The sequence below is a fragment of the Maylandia zebra genome, linkage group LG18, assembly GCF_041146795.1.
Source record: "Maylandia zebra isolate NMK-2024a linkage group LG18, Mzebra_GT3a, whole genome shotgun sequence".
Taxonomy (NCBI): Eukaryota; Metazoa; Chordata; class Actinopteri; order Cichliformes; family Cichlidae; genus Maylandia; species Maylandia zebra.
This window is the reverse complement of record NC_135184.1, coordinates 11330898-11346622: the sequence shown is the minus strand read 5'-3', so window position 1 is coordinate 11346622 and position 15725 is coordinate 11330898. Positions and strand designations below refer to the sequence as shown.

Here is a 15725-nt window from a genome sequence, read left to right as displayed (position 1 = left end):
GATTGATTGGCTGCAACATAATAAGTGTCTGTCCCCTCCAGAAAGCTGGAGCTCAGCTTGCATTTTTCCAAATGTGATGAATGCTCTGCAGCCCCCCTTTCATCTGCCTTTTAGCACATCTACTCTCTCACTAGAGATTAACCATATAATTGTCAACATAAAAATACACCAACACGCCTCCGTCAGTATGGCCAGTACAAAAAGGCCTTTTGTTCCATTGACTAACAGTGATCAAAAATATTTTGTTAGTCCAGAAGTCCTGTCCCCCTCCCTTAACAACCCCATGAGAAACGGTCTTGCTTAAGATTGACAGGGGCATTAAAAGTGACTTGTTTCTTAAGTCTGGTGGTTTTCCGTTGCGTAGGATCTGCCTGCACTCAGCGTTTGATCTGCTCATTTTTTTCATGATCCACCTCCCTAATTTCCACTGAAACATTTTCCCAGCCATATAGGACTTTCATTAACACTAGAGGCCACTATGCTTACAATAATGGTAATGGATGAAGCATATTCACAGGAACTGAGAAAATGCAGATCAGAGCACGGGGAACACATGGCATCAATTTAAGTAGTCTGAGATTGTCGTGCATGACTAGACTGCAAAGTCGATGCTGGTTTCCTGAGAAGCAGGAGATACTATTTAGGCTTGATCTTATTTTAGATTATTTCTTTGTTTTGCTTTTCTTTCATCAAAAATATGTAAAAAATTGACACTTCTGTTCATACTGTTATCTTTTATGCCGATATTTTTTTTTTTTACATATTGTGTTTACAATACAGAAAAATTTGGCACAGATGCTGACAAATCTTAATCAAATTTGTAGTGACAATAGTAGTGATTTTGCAAGCTTACACCATAACTTTCCATGCTTGTCGGTGGCATCTGAATATAGCAAGGTAGGAGTATTACAATGCAAAGCTGAAGTGTGCATGTTGGTGCCTAAGCTGAAGCAGACAGTATGTGGATATGAAAGAGATGGAGCTAAAGGCTGACCAAACTCAGTCTTAAATTAACAATGTCAGTTTGGCCAATGGCATTAAAAGAATCTATCCCTTTCAAATTATGTATTTCCTCAGATTCTACCCGTTGGCCACAAATATTCTTTCTCTCTTGGGGTGAACTTTAAAATTAGCAAAACACTCTCCATTTTTCATTCAATGAAGAAATTTTAAATCCCTCTAATTTAATGAGCCTTATTCCTCTCAAGGCCACGACTGTGGATATTTAGTCTTGGTAAAGTCAGTGATAATAATAAATAAATACTTTAGTTGTGGTTGAATTAATCTTAGTAGGATTAGTCAATTTTTGTTTTCAGAATAAAGAACAACAATACAGAAAGAAGACTTTGGCTTTGAAGTGATTGTTGGAGATAAACAGGGGTTTACTGTGAACAGAGATTTCTTTAGTTTCTGCCTTGTAATTATTGCAGATGTTATTTATTAGGAGTTTTCTCTTATTATTATTATTTGGACTTTGCTTCAGCCCCTTCAGGATATGGGATTAACTTTGGGATAAGTAAAGTACTGCATATCTTATCTTAACCACATATTAATTATTCATAACAATGTTACATGCTTGCTTACAAATTAACTGAAGCACTGGCTGATTTGAATTCAATAATTTGGGGGGTGTTAGTTAACTGGACTCCTGTATATTAAAATCTTTTGAATTACAGTTTTGCAGTTAATTGGTATTCTGTTACTTTAGCTTGATTGTTGATTTCTCCTCTCTCGTGTGGTTCTCCAGGGCTCTCCTGGGCGTCCTGGTATTCCTGGTTCAGATGGTGTTCCTGGGCCTCCAGGGACGATTCTGATGCTTCCAGTAAGTCTTCCTGCTTTCAGAGCTGGTCATATTGCACTCCTTTCATCTCAGGCACTAGCCTGTGAACTTGCTACATTTAGTAAGTTTACCTCATTGCATCAACAGTAGGCCAAAGGATTGCAGCCTTATTTTCTTTGGGTTACAAATCACCTACCTTGTAAATGTCAGCCAGTGCAATGGAGTAGAACCAGTGACTGAGGCCATAAAGGCTAGGTGACAGATATTTGACTGTGGTGTGTGTAAGACGCTTTACCAGAACACAGTGCAGATTTGAACACACTCACCGGGGATGACCATTGGACGTGTCACACTGTAAAAACAACATAAGTCAGTTTGTTTTTAATCATGTTGCTTTCTTCCTTTTGTGGCTAACAGTTCCGCGCAGGTGGTGAAGCACACAAAGGACCTGTGATTACAGCCCAGGAAGCTCAGGCTCAAGCCATTCTGTCTCAGGCTAGGGTGAGTATCATTGGTAAATATGAGCCCAGAGTTACTAAAATTAACTTGAAAAAAATATTTAGAAGGAAAGGAAAAGCTTATGATCTGTGACATACTGCACCATCTAGCCAACATGATGGAGACAAAGTTATAGCAAACTTTGCCGCGGCTGCCACTGCTTCTTGGCTAGTAGTGATTTTTGATGATGTCACTGCTGATAGAAGTAGTAAGATGAATACTGAAATGTACAGGGCTAAAGCCTCTGCACACCACATATGACCCAACGTATCCTGCAAAAGCAGTCCAAGAGTTTCTCTAAGCAAAGAAATGAAATATTTTTCATTTACTAAGTCAGTCACCTGATCTCAGCACAATAGAGCATCATTCGTTGTTACTAAAAAGAGAATTGGAGGCAGAAAGACCCATAAACAAGGAGCAGCTGCAGTGAAGACCTAGCAGAGTTGCAGAGTATCTCAAGGGTGAAGTATTTAGTGATCTCCGTGCCGTCTAGACTTTACTGACTTGCTTCACTGATTCTAGAGTTTGGACTTGAATGAAGGATTTTCATTCAACAATTAAAAACAATCCTTGTATTTATAATAATTTTATTATGTTTAGTTATTTTTGAGCATCTGAAAATAGGGCACTATGTATAAAAATGGCTGTAATAGCTAAACAGTTAGTCCAATAATTTTGTTAAATGTGAAAGTCTGCACTCCAATCACACCTTGATTGGTTGATATTGTGAACGAAGTAGCTTATAGGTGTATGTATGGGTCAACTGGAAGGGCACTGACTGTTGTGGCAAACGGTACGTTTTCAAGGATGACAGAAGTAGGTTACATAGAACTGATACAGTAACGTCATGTAGACCATGAAAATGACCATTAAATAACAGAAATTATAGTAAAAAATACCAGAAGGAATCATTATTCATAAATCCTGAACTCCAAGATATGGACCTGTGTCATGTTTGGTAGTATATAAATCCAGCACAGATGTTCACACCCACTCAGGGATCCAGACAACCATAACACTGTTGAAAAACAGGTTGAACACATGGAGTTCATTAAGTATTGCACAAATACTATATATTAACACATTCTGTGGAGTTGGAGGGCTACCAACACTGGAGTTTAGTAATGTCTAGAAAGCACTTGTCACCTTTCTATATTTGTCTATTATGCCAAAGGTTTGGTCTGATGGAGGAAATAAACAAAAAGGCCCAGAATGTTCTGAGCGTGAATTATTTTCACAAATTTTAATTATTCAGGGCCGATTCTTAACCCTCTCAGGCTCAAATTAAGTTTTTTGTTGCTAATGCGCAACCAAGTCCTGCAGTGGTACTTCTGAGTAAAAAAAAAACTCATAAAATATGTATGTGGGGTAATCAGGTTGTTCGTTTTTAACTCATTCACTGCCAGCCATTGGCAGTGAATGAGTTAAACCCATTGACTCATTCACTGCAATTGACGGCTATAGACGTCAATGGCAGTGAATGAGTTAACTGTTGCAAATCGGCAACGTCTGCCTTGAGAAGGTTAAAGGTGAAGTGCTCTTCAGTGCTTCTGTATTTAGTTGTTTTCCTGAAAATACACATAAGTTAACAAATTTCATGATTCAGTCTTGGTATAGCATACTAGTATAGCTAGCATTCTTTAAATTAGCAATTTATTTCATTCAGTAGTCACACTGCAAATAAACTCCAGACATCATTTTTGGCAGTACAATGCTGTGGTCAACCATGAGCCGAGTGGCAAACCATGAACAAGAACAAAGTAAAGTTTGCACTCTGTAAGGTTCCATGTCCGACAGAGGCTAAAAGAAAGAGTTCTTATTAGCGTTTTCTTTAATAGTTGCAGAACTGTTATGGTGCCAAGATAAATTCACGCTTTAGTACAGGTATTTTTTTTTTGCATGCAAAGCCGATTCAATATAAATATTTGAAACAAAGCACTTCAAGCTCTTCTAGATAGCTAAATAGACAAATGTGGATGCAAGAGTGCCTTTGCAGTTGGTGACAAGCTGTTTATAGGTTGCTTCTGTCTGATCCACAGCTGACAATGAGAGGTCCTCCAGGGCCAGTGGGCATGGCAGGAAGATCTGGGCCTGTGGTAAGTGCTGTTTAACACACATTTGCACATTTTAAGCTTGAGAAATACAGTCAATAATTTGAACTTCTTATTGTCTACCATTCTCCTTAAATCCTTTATTGCTTCCTTCCACACTCGCCGATAATGTATCGACTCACTCATACCCACACACTACCACCAGTTTTGATTTAATTTCATCGATCTTTATCCATTTTAAATGATTGCAAATGACTTGCTTGTGATTTTTTTTTTATGTCTTGGTTGTGTCTTGGAAACGACCAGTGCTGTCATCCAGATGTTACATTTTGTGTGTTTACATCCACATTAGTTTCCATTCCAACCGGGATTATACTGATTTCCCAGTGAAATAATGAAATGACAAAATGTCTGGCATCACTGAAGATGTGTTCATTCACTAAAACAATCTTGGTGTGTGTTTTTGTATCTGTATTTTTTATTTTTCATTCTAAATAGGGTGGACCTGGTGCTCCTGGACTTAAAGGTGACAGTGGTGATACTGGGCCACAGGTAGGATGAAAATGCTTTGTTATATTATCTTTTCTTTAATTTTGTTATTGCTTGATTGAAATATTTATATATCTTTTCCATAGGGACCCAGAGGTCTACAAGGCCCAACTGGTCCACCAGGAAAATCAGGAAAAAGGGTAAGAGTACTTTCCCTAAGGTCTTAGGTCTCTATACTGTCAAGTTTTTAATGGTTAATCTTCTCCAGAACAATGTTGCATTATAATAGAAGAATATGTTTAAATTCCTCATATTTAATAAAATATGAACAGCACATACAGTTTCCAGAGAGAAAAGTCTGTTTCGTTTCAGGCATGGCTCCATTTCAAATAATTCAGCTGCACCCAATAATTGTCTGTTTAAACTAAAAGTTGTGTTTATTTAACCATGAAGTAGTTAAAAAATTTAAAGCATCATCACTTTGTTTATTTTCAGCAAATATCTGCAGTAACTGAATATTTTTCGAATAAGATTTCTGTAGAACTTTACGTGATATCTGCATGTTCTCCAGGGTCGAAATGGAGCTGACGGTGCACGAGGAATGCCAGGAGAAGCGGGAGGCAAGGTAAACTGGCTACGTTTGAAGCATTGTTTGGGCTTCGCTGTGTCTTCAAAGTGATACCTGTCATACTGATTGATACGCCTTACCAATTCTTGCCGTGCCTTTTCAGGGCGATCGAGGTTTTGATGGTCTCCCTGGTCTTCCCGGAGAGAAGGGACATAGAGTAAGTATCAAAGGAGCAAATCTGTCTCTTGTTAAATGCATAAAGTCAGAGGACAGACATCACAGAAGACTTATATTTGACTCCAAAAATAAAAATCCCAGAGTCCCAAAGTCATCTTTAGGCCCAAACACTTATTGCCCTTGAACGACGCATCGGTGCTGATTTGTCATTTAACGGCCACTCCATCCAAGTCATGTGCACCCCAGTGCTGACAGACATAACTTCTGAACCAGTGGAACTCATTAGGGCGTTTGACCCAGTTATGAAAGATGGGGTTAACTCAAAAACCACTTGGGCTGAGTTTAACCGGTCCTGGTGGTAGATGAAGACTGCTGATTTTAGTGTTTGTGTAACATGGGCTATATGGAGAGCCCAGAAAGAAAGGACAAAGATCACAGAGAGGTATTTCTAGACAGGGTTTCATGTCTTATCCTATACTAAGTAATTACAAGGCCAATCCCTTAACAGTATATAAATAGTGCAAACCATATAGGTCCATGCCAGTTGTGGTAACCGTGCTTACTGTAGATTAAAGGCAGCTTTGTTGCTGATTTTTTTTTTTTAACAGCATTTTCTGTGTTTTCTCAATTTTTGGCTCGTGTTACGCCTTTTTAATTAAAGGATTGTTTCTTTTTTTTTTCTTAGTTACAGAGATTCTTTCTTGACCCTAACATCCTAATGTTTTTTGATATCTCTCTTCTGTGATTGTTTTCCCCAGGGAGACCAGGGCTCGACAGGTCCTCCAGGACCCCCAGGAGAAGATGGCCCAAGAGTAAGACTCTAGCACTTTATTCAAAATCTAGCTAGTCATGTTGACATTTTTCTTCAAAATTACATAACATCTGTTAATAATCTACTATTTTCTTTTCTGACAAAAGGGTGAAGATGGCCAGGTTGGACAGAGAGGTGTGGCCGGAGAGATGGTAAGTGCATTTATTAGCTGTCAAAACAAGATTAAACCACCATGTCAAACATCAGAATTTGCTGAAAATATAACCATGTGCTCAATTTTCATACTAACACAGGTCTCATTCATCAACTTTCTTCTTTTCTTTTCTTGTTTAACTGATATAAACCTATAGCTCTGCAATCCTCTCTTTACTCCAGCTATAATGACGTTCCTCTCTGGGAAGGACCATTACCATTGTATTCTCGACCTTGCCATGGCAGAAAGGCTTTACATAACAGATCAGAAAATAGAACCATGAATGTGTTTTTCAGTCATTACTTTCCAGAAACTGACATATTCTGCCCAGTGCTCTTCAAATGGAGCATAGAGTTGCAATAGAAATAGTTTGCTCCCTGGTATACCCAAAAATAGCACAATCTTTTTAAAGGGCCAGTTGTGCAGAATTTCATCATCCACTGTCAATAGATGAAAGACTAAGTGCGCTCATTCTAAGTGTATAATTTTAGGCTTTTGACATGAGAAATTGCTCTCATGCGTATTCTGTGCAGTAGTTTTCATAGATGACCACATGAGGTCAGCATTTCACATGTGTGGGAAGTCATAGAACATTGATGCCATAATTTAGGCATTTAATCTGCACAGATACACTGGAAATGCAAAAGCAAACAAATAAACAATCAGTATAAGAACTTTGTGTTTATGCATTAGTTTATACAGTTTTCTTCAGTTTATATTTGTCTTAAAATACAGGGTCCTAGAGGTTTGCTTGGCCCCAGAGGGTCTTCTGGCCCCGCAGGACAGCGTGTAAGTATAGTAAATCCTCATCACTTAATCTCCAAACTGTTTATCATGTCCTATTTCTTCTTAAACAACATCAAAAACTGATCTCTTTAGGGTCTTCCTGGTCTTGATGGGCAACCTGGTCCTAAAGGAAATATGGTAAGAAATGTTTTCTTCATATTAAAGATCAATGAATATGTACAGAACCAACTAAGCAGTTTGAGGTTTTTTTTCTTTTTCTGCTGTATAACATGTCATTGGCTTTTAACCCCTGTTTACTCTAACAGGAATCAGGCCCTTTTAGTCATCAGATAATAGTTAAATCATGCTCCTCAGAGTTTCTGCCGTACTTTCTGCGCACTCAAGGGTTTAAATGGAAAAGTCTGTATGTCAATGGTCCCATCATGGATTTATCTTCCTGTAGGGTCTCAGTGGGATGTGTGAGTGAGGTTTGCAGATCAATGGTCAAGACAGTGAAACAAGCCCACATACTGTCTGTGGTCACTGAGTCGGCAAGTCAAAGAAACAACCAGCTGAAGAGGAGTATAGAACAATAGGCATTCAGTGTGTTTCTCATTAACGTCTTAAAGTTGGTGTTGAGCTCAACATTCCAAAAAACAAGAAACCTAAAATTACCACTACGATAGGACTTCCAGGAGGGTTTCTAAACAATTATGGCACACACAAAATTCTCCACCATATGGGGGTTTTTAGAGCACCTTTTACCGGAGGAACATAAGAACAGTGGGTGAATCTATTTAAATGCACTGTCAGGGAACCTGGAACACTGTGAATAGAGCCTCTTTATTTTGTTTGTTGTAACAGCTGGAGTAGATTTCACATGGGTCTCTTCTTTTGTTTTTTATGTATTTGCGTTGTGACATACTGAATCCCAACAGAAATGCCAAACAACTCATCACCATTCCGATTAGTTTTATACCTCATCACTTTCTCCATTTCGTACTTTGAGTGAATCAGATTGTTGTTTGACTGTTTTCAGTATGAAGTATCCAATTTCCCCTGGACTAGTTATTCTTCCATTGATAGTCGTGCGTAACAAAGCATACAGTTGGGAAAAAAATGCATTCATTGCGATCACTGGAGATATTTGCAACTTCATTTTTGTTTTCTTTCTTAAATGCAGGGTCCACAAGGAGAGGCAGGGCCTCCTGGGCAACAGGGTATGCCTGGTCCAAATGTAAGTTTTTTTCTTTGCTTTCTTGTTTTCTGTATCTGTCTCTTTATTTAAAACTTTACTGATCAGTCAGTCTCTCTGACTGCTTCTCCAACTGTCTCCTTTTCTCTCTCTCATCCTCCTTTTGCTCCCTTCCTTTTAATGCTCTATCCTCTCTCTGCCATATCCACTGTGCAGCAGGGAACCCGATGACCTCAAATGATCAGTTGCACCTCTGCTTTTTCAATCAAAAGTCCATAGATGTGTTTTTTTCTTTTCCTTCCTCTCGCTTCTCCCTCTATGACGTTCATTTCTTTAGCTGCTGTAATTCTGACAGAAAACTCACACTGAGGAAGAGTGAAAGATTTCCAATAACACTGTTTTGTTATTTCCACAAAAAAGAGCATCTCTTGTGTCCAGTTAAGATTGGACATGTTGTACTCATTTGACAGAACTTAACCTAATTACAATGTCCAGTTGGTGAAAAATATTCCATTATTGAGTCATATTTAATACAAAACAGTGCTCTCGGTATTTTATCCAGGGCTAAATGGCCATTGCCAGGTAAGATTTGCAGTCCTGCTGACACTTGCAGCCTGAACAGGATGACGTCATTCTCTTGGAAAGTATTAGTAGGAACCTGTCCTGATGGTATACAGGTTGAATAAATAACTCTTTCTTTTTAGTTAATACCTGGCTAAAGTCAAACTGATGCCTTCCAGTGAAAGCATTGGCCCCTTGAAAAATAACACAGCTTGCTTCTAAGAAAAACTGCTATTAACATTTTATTCTTTGCTGGTTGAATTGTCAAGAAGTCTCCAAGAAGTGTGGCTTTAAAATCACTGCAGAAAATAATAAACCATTTATAGAGCTGAATAAATAGATCTGAACTTGTTGGAAAAGGTAAAATGATTGGAATAATGAAAGGGGAAAAAAGAAAATCTGTTACAACCAAGCAAGTGACGCATAGCACACCATAAAATAGGGTATATGTTTCCCCAAATGGACATATCAGGTGTTTGTTTTTATTCAAAATGAATCACTTCTTTTCCCACATCATTTAAGCCTTCTTAAATATGATCTGCATTACCTTTCAGGGTCTCATTGGTCCTCAAGGTCCAATCGGGCCTCCTGGTGAAAAAGTAAGTAAAGCCAGTTCCCTCTTAGTCCTCCCCCACAACTGCAAATGTTTCAGTCAGGACCTCTTAAGTGATTTTGCAGACATACTGCTGAGCTATAGGCCTTACTCGCCTCTCTAAAAGTAGCTATCTGTGTGTCTGTATCTCCCCCTCTATCTGCTTCTCTTTCTATCTGTTTCCTTTCTCTTTGTAGGGACCTCAAGGGAAGCAAGGTCTGCATGGCCTAGCTGGTGCCGATGGCCCTCCTGTGAGTAACACATCTGATTACTTTTTCATTTTTTCTGTCATCTTGACAAAATCCTAAAGACCAACTGTTGAAAATCTCTAAACATCCTTCCGTAGGGTCACCCAGGAAAAGAGGGTCCTCCAGGCGAGAAAGGAGCAGCTGTAAGTATGATGCAAGTTGGTGCTAATTTAGTGTTACAGAGAAGTGTCTCATTACAGCTGTTCCTAAAATGTATCAAAAGTAGCACAACAAAGGAAGGGAGGTCTGGCAGTCTTGTCAGATGCAGTTTAGTCTGCATAGTGCGCCTCAAGGTTAAATGTAGGCAGGCAATTCAGATGCTATCACGTAAATTGCCTCTGAAAATACCAGACCCACACATAGTGGCTTGTGATTAGTCACTTTGTTCTGTGTTACAAACCACAGTAAGCTGGCATTAACATACTCAGAGTTTTTATTGAGTGAGTAAAGAGGTTTTACAGTATTATTTCATGTATTTTTAAACACTAAATACTCTCATTTTAGATAGCATGATAAAAACTGAATAAAAGACTGAATAAAAGATACAGTATTACTATTCTTTATAAGTATTAATAATAGTGTAATATGTTAATAATACGGTATTATCAGTGTTAATATTGAAATTGTGCTATTATATGCAATTTGCAGTTTAACTTGTGAAATGTCTTTTCTTTCCTATCCTGTCAAATTAGCATTGTTAGCTTTTATTTATTAACCTAAATATCTACAGAGTTACAGAATTTTCTCATTTTTTCCTGTTTTATTTCTTTAAATCGTTAGGGTCATCCAGGTCCTATGGGATCTATCGGCTACCCTGGGCCTCGCGGTGTGAAAGTATGTGCCATTGCAGACATACAATACCACTCTGCCATGAAAAGTTTCCCTAAAGTTTTCCCTAAACTTCTTTTTTTTTTTTCACTTTTTTCAGGGCGCTGAGGGAATTAGAGGCCTTAAAGGTGACAAAGGAGAAAAGGTAAACACTGCTCCAGCCTCTTTTTTTACCCACCCTTGTTGACAGATGTCATTCTTTTGAAAATGGACCCATCAGAGTAGTAATTTCTTCCCAAATGAGGCTTTCTTCGAATCCAGCAAGTGGAAAAACTCTTAAAGGCCCATCACACTGGCAGTTAAACCCTCGTGCTACTGAGCTGTAATGGAGTGTGGAACATTAAACTAGAATGAGGCTGCTTTGTAGAGCGGTCTCAGTGCAGATGGATCTGTTTCCATTCTTTCCTGAGATTGCATTGGTTGAACTTATCCCATTGCTCGCTCTGTGTAAGTTTTAGGGTCTTTTGTCAGATTATTAAATCCCATTTTCCCATCACTTTAAAATTCATAGCATGTTCTTAGAAAATCATCTACTTTCATGCTTCTGCCTTAATAAAATCCAGTGGCATAGCTCTTCTTACCCATGCAAAGTTACGATTTGACTTAGTTGTGATTTATTAGTATTTGGTTTAGTGGTTTCATGCATCGTGATATCTCTGAATACTGACATCAGTAGCGGAAGCAAAGAATAAAAACGACAAAATATTGAAAACTGCTTTCTCAAGTTGAACCACCAGGTGTCAGCAAAATAACTTCAAAACTCCCTGTGTCAATGCTTCATTTAAACGACCACTAGATGTCACTATAAATCTTTCTTATAGAGTCCTGACACTCTTCAACATGTAACTTTCATACACAAAGCCTTTTGTGGTAAACTGTCACTGTGATTTTGTCACTTAAATAACAATACAGCTAAGTGGGTTTTTTTTCCACTATACATATCTTAGCTACTTATAGCTAACATAGCTTAGCTGTCATATGATATATTATATTTGATCAATTTTGTATCTTAAACTCTTAGTTTTAAACATGAGTGCTTGGCGTCTTTTGTCTTTAGGGAGAAGATGGATTTCCAGGATTTAAAGGTGACATGGGGCTCAAAGGTGACAAGGTAAACCATCATCTCCAAAATGACAGCTGAGGTTTGCAGTTACAGAGTCTGACAGGACAATTAAAAAACATTTTTTACTTTTGTTTTGGCTGTCTTTAGGGTGAAAATGGCGTACTAGGGCTCAGAGGAGAGGATGGCCCTGAGGGTCCTAAGGGAAAGTCAGGACCGACTGGGGAGTCTGGCCCTATGGGGTCAGCTGGAGAGAAGGTAAGGAGCCAATACCTACAGGAACTAAAATATAAAATCTCAGATTCCTGTTTAATGTTTTTTGTTGTGCTGAAGTTGAAGTTCATCTATAACTGTGTAAGATAAAGTTGTGCGAGTGCAATTTTATAACTTTTCATTATAACACATATTACATAAATACTTTATTATCCAGTCTTCAGACTTTATTACTTTGCAGCCACCTGTCTTCAGCACTAGAACAGTCCTATCCATGAACTTTCTTCATGGAGCTGTCATCTTTCTTACGTCATACTTTAGTCTAACACACTCTTATTGACATAACAAGTAAATAACACTATAACTATAACAAGATTTACATCACAGTTGTGTATCCTAAAGTAGGTGGGCACTCTTTCATACTAGCCATATTCTAATGAAAAATACAGTAATAAACTTGATCAAGAGCTTATCTGTAAATATTAAAAAGTTATCTTTACCTCCTAGGACCTGGCGTCCACATATGTGGACATCACATTTTCTGTTATTTAGACCAAAATACTCAAGGGCCTGATATCCACTTACGAGGACATTATACTGCCACTGTTATATTGAAATTTGAAACAAATATCCTCATATGTGGCTCTCATTTTTCTTAGAAACAAAAATCAGGTTAAACATTTTTTTTAAAAGCATGTGGGATAGTTGCATCAGATTCTGTGTAAATCTTAATGACCATACGCCATCTGAGATGACCAGATTGGACCAAAGTGAATTCACAATTAGCAGAAAAGCCTCTGCATGGATCATGTCAGTTTCATAAATGTGGGATTGAAAACCTTCACATGCCAGAAATAAAATTTTATATTTTACAATGCTTCTGTGAATTTCAATGAAGTTTACAGGTCTGACTGCCAGTGTTTGTAAATGTCAATTGATTCCCTTTATGTTGTTTTTTCTTCTTTTTTTTAGGGAAAACTTGGAGTTCCTGGATTGCCTGGTTACCCTGGAAGACAAGGGCCAAAGGTGTGTGACATAGATTTTCCCTTTTTATCCAATACTGAAGATAATTTCCAGCTTTTGGTGTTCAGTGTCTTGGTCAAGGGCAGTGTAGATGGTTGACAACACAGCATGACTGTCACTGTGTTTACTCACTATTCAGCTTCAGTATCAAGCTGTTTGTATGTGTGTATCTGTGCACAGACTCCATGTGTTTACATATATGAATGTACAGAAATCTATATTGATTTTCTCTATGACTTCACAACATTTTGTTGGCTGATCAGCACTGACCCATATCTAAACCTCTTACCACGTGCCTTTCAAAAACCTGATGACTCACACATTCATAAACACAAATCCAAGCAGACACCTACTGTACACTCTCCAGGCCTCTTTTAGAAGCCGTAACTGGCACGATCACCTGCTGTAGTCATCAGCTGTCCGCCCTCCTTAAAATCCAGGAATACTCCAACAGCTGACCATTGTGCCACGGCATCACTATCACAATGTGCTGCTGCAGCTGGTTCCTCTCTGCTGCTGTCAGCACTGACACCCTCGCACTGATACGATGGGTCAGATACAACTTGTCTTAGAGCATCCATTTAGGAACTGCTCTGTTAATGTCAGCAAAATGTGAGCTGTGGATATTCCTGAAATTGAGTAAGCTACAAAATACATTTGAAATTTCTAAACTGTATATTTCGGTAATTTGTATTTACTTTTTTAAATCATTTACTGTCTATGCTAACTAGAATGGAGCTTTTCAAGATTTGACATTTTACAATTGTGTAATAGACAGAGTACAGTAAAGGTTATTCAGTGCTAGTAATCATAGCAAAACCAACAAATATAGTCCTCAAAGGATAATAAAGACATCCTGACTTTTCAAATACATAGACTAAATATTTTTAAATAATTTTTTAATATATATTTGTCTGGAACCCAACCGTCCTTTTTGGACTTCCATAGTTCCCAAAAAGTAAATTCTGTTCCCAAAATAGATCATGTGCTGTATGAGACAGAACCTGCTCGTCCCATGTTTCCATTGCAAAGTATCAACAGTGTTATAAAATGTCAAATCGTCCTCAGGAGTATGTTCAGGGTCAAAGTCTTGGCCCATTAACAGCCTTTATCCCCCTCAATCAGCCTGTGCATGAATCCCTCCAATGGCTGTGTTTTTGGCTGCTGCACCCCATCACTCTCTGTTAACAGCTTTCCCACACTGTTAATTCTGGATGCCATTTGCAAGAGCTTCAGTAGTCTTATCTCCATGGTGCAAGTCGTGCTTGTCCAGTACCAGCTCTCCTTTCAGTTTACCATAACTGCACCTCTGTGAAAAACAAATTAAGCACCATAGATGTCCCTTTCCTGCTGTCTCCACAATGTTGAGCTGTTTACTTCTTGCGTTTCTGCCCACGCTGCCCTGTTGTGGCGCCCTTGCCCATACTGCACAGAATTATTCCTTGTATACATATGCATGTGTGCAATAATGAGCACTATGGATACCGCATAGTGCATCATACTGTGCATCAGAGAGCGTTTTAAACTCAACACACCCATACATGCCCGTGACCTTGGAGCACAGCTGGGTCAGAGAAATGTTTAACTTAAATTGGTTGAACGTATAATTATGCTGCCTAATTCTGCATGAAGGGAAGCTATATTGGTAAGCTGCTTGGTACTCCTGTTAATTCATCCAACAGTGATTACACTCCTAGTATTTGTTTGACTGGCACCATTCTCATTATCAGACAGCACAGCCTGCAAAAGTCCACTAACTAAATTGCTGATGGGTAACAAAGAGAATCCACCGTTTCCGTTTTCTTTGTCTTTATTTACTCACACTGCCAGTTTTATCTTCCTCCTCACTAGACACTTTGCTAACAACCTAACAACACCTTTGTCTGTCTGTCTGTGTGTCAGAAAGTGTCAAAGTGACCGGGTTCTTTTGATGCCTTAAAAAGAAGGTGTTCATTTTTCTAAGGGGATGACAAACTATAAACTGCACACCCACTGATATGAATCGGCTGGCAAGTTAGTCTTTTATGTGGAAGGACTGTACAGTTTCTTATTAATTAGCCCTGTTCAGTAAAGTGCAAAAGGACTGCTGCTACTTCTTCTATAGTCTCACTGACATTGTTACAGGGCAGAGTGTTATTTTATGCTCTCGAATATGTGAATGTATTTCTCCTTTTGCTCACTCAGTCCTTCTCTCTGACTTTTTTTCTCTACTTGCCCTGCAGGGCTCCAATGGCTTTCCTGGATTCCCTGGGGCAAACGGCGAGAAAGGAACAAGGGTGAGGAAAAAAAAAAATTAAATACATGCATACAGAGTCACTCAGCTTTCCTACTGATCAAGGGGCATCTTACATCTTAAAAGGACACACATACGATTAAACTTTGACACTGCTAGCCTGGATATGGTAGAAAACAAATAAATAGATCTGCCTACTCTACTGTGTGTGTTAAAAAAATCCCAACTTGATTCCAATACATTCAAATTAACTCTGAAATTTGTACAAAAATATGTACATGACCATCGGCTTCCAAAACAATCAATCTGCTGCTGTAAGAGCCTTCTGATATTGACTTGATGCATGCTCAATCATCCAGGTGAGTGAATCCCAAAATGTTTATTCTGTTCATCTGGACATCTGGCCATCCAACTGACTTCTTCAGTCTCAGGTGACTGCAGGTTTCCCCAACCTTATAAACAGTACATTTGCACAATAACTGAACCTAGCCTACCAAAGGGTCTGATTTTGACTCTTA

At 38.5% G+C, this 15725-nt stretch overlaps 1 protein-coding gene across 1 annotated transcript in view; it reads left to right on the top strand.

Annotated features, from left to right (window-relative positions):
* Positions 1–15725, top strand: part of col11a1b (collagen, type XI, alpha 1b) — an 83042-nt gene that overhangs the window by 28912 nt on the left and 38405 nt on the right. The window contains exons 12-32 of the mRNA XM_004555290.4: positions 1748–1822; positions 2198–2281; positions 4318–4374; positions 4828–4881; positions 4965–5018; positions 5390–5443; positions 5550–5603; positions 6322–6375; positions 6482–6526; positions 7264–7317; positions 7408–7452; positions 8438–8491; positions 9565–9609; positions 9800–9853; positions 9949–9993; positions 10631–10684; positions 10779–10823; positions 11736–11789; positions 11889–11996; positions 12924–12977; positions 15197–15250. Coding sequence (XP_004555347.1) covers positions 1748–1822; positions 2198–2281; positions 4318–4374; positions 4828–4881; positions 4965–5018; positions 5390–5443; positions 5550–5603; positions 6322–6375; positions 6482–6526; positions 7264–7317; positions 7408–7452; positions 8438–8491; positions 9565–9609; positions 9800–9853; positions 9949–9993; positions 10631–10684; positions 10779–10823; positions 11736–11789; positions 11889–11996; positions 12924–12977; positions 15197–15250 — 1197 coding nt within the window. The remainder of the gene's footprint in view (positions 1–1747; positions 1823–2197; positions 2282–4317; positions 4375–4827; positions 4882–4964; positions 5019–5389; positions 5444–5549; positions 5604–6321; positions 6376–6481; positions 6527–7263; positions 7318–7407; positions 7453–8437; positions 8492–9564; positions 9610–9799; positions 9854–9948; positions 9994–10630; positions 10685–10778; positions 10824–11735; positions 11790–11888; positions 11997–12923; positions 12978–15196; positions 15251–15725) is intronic.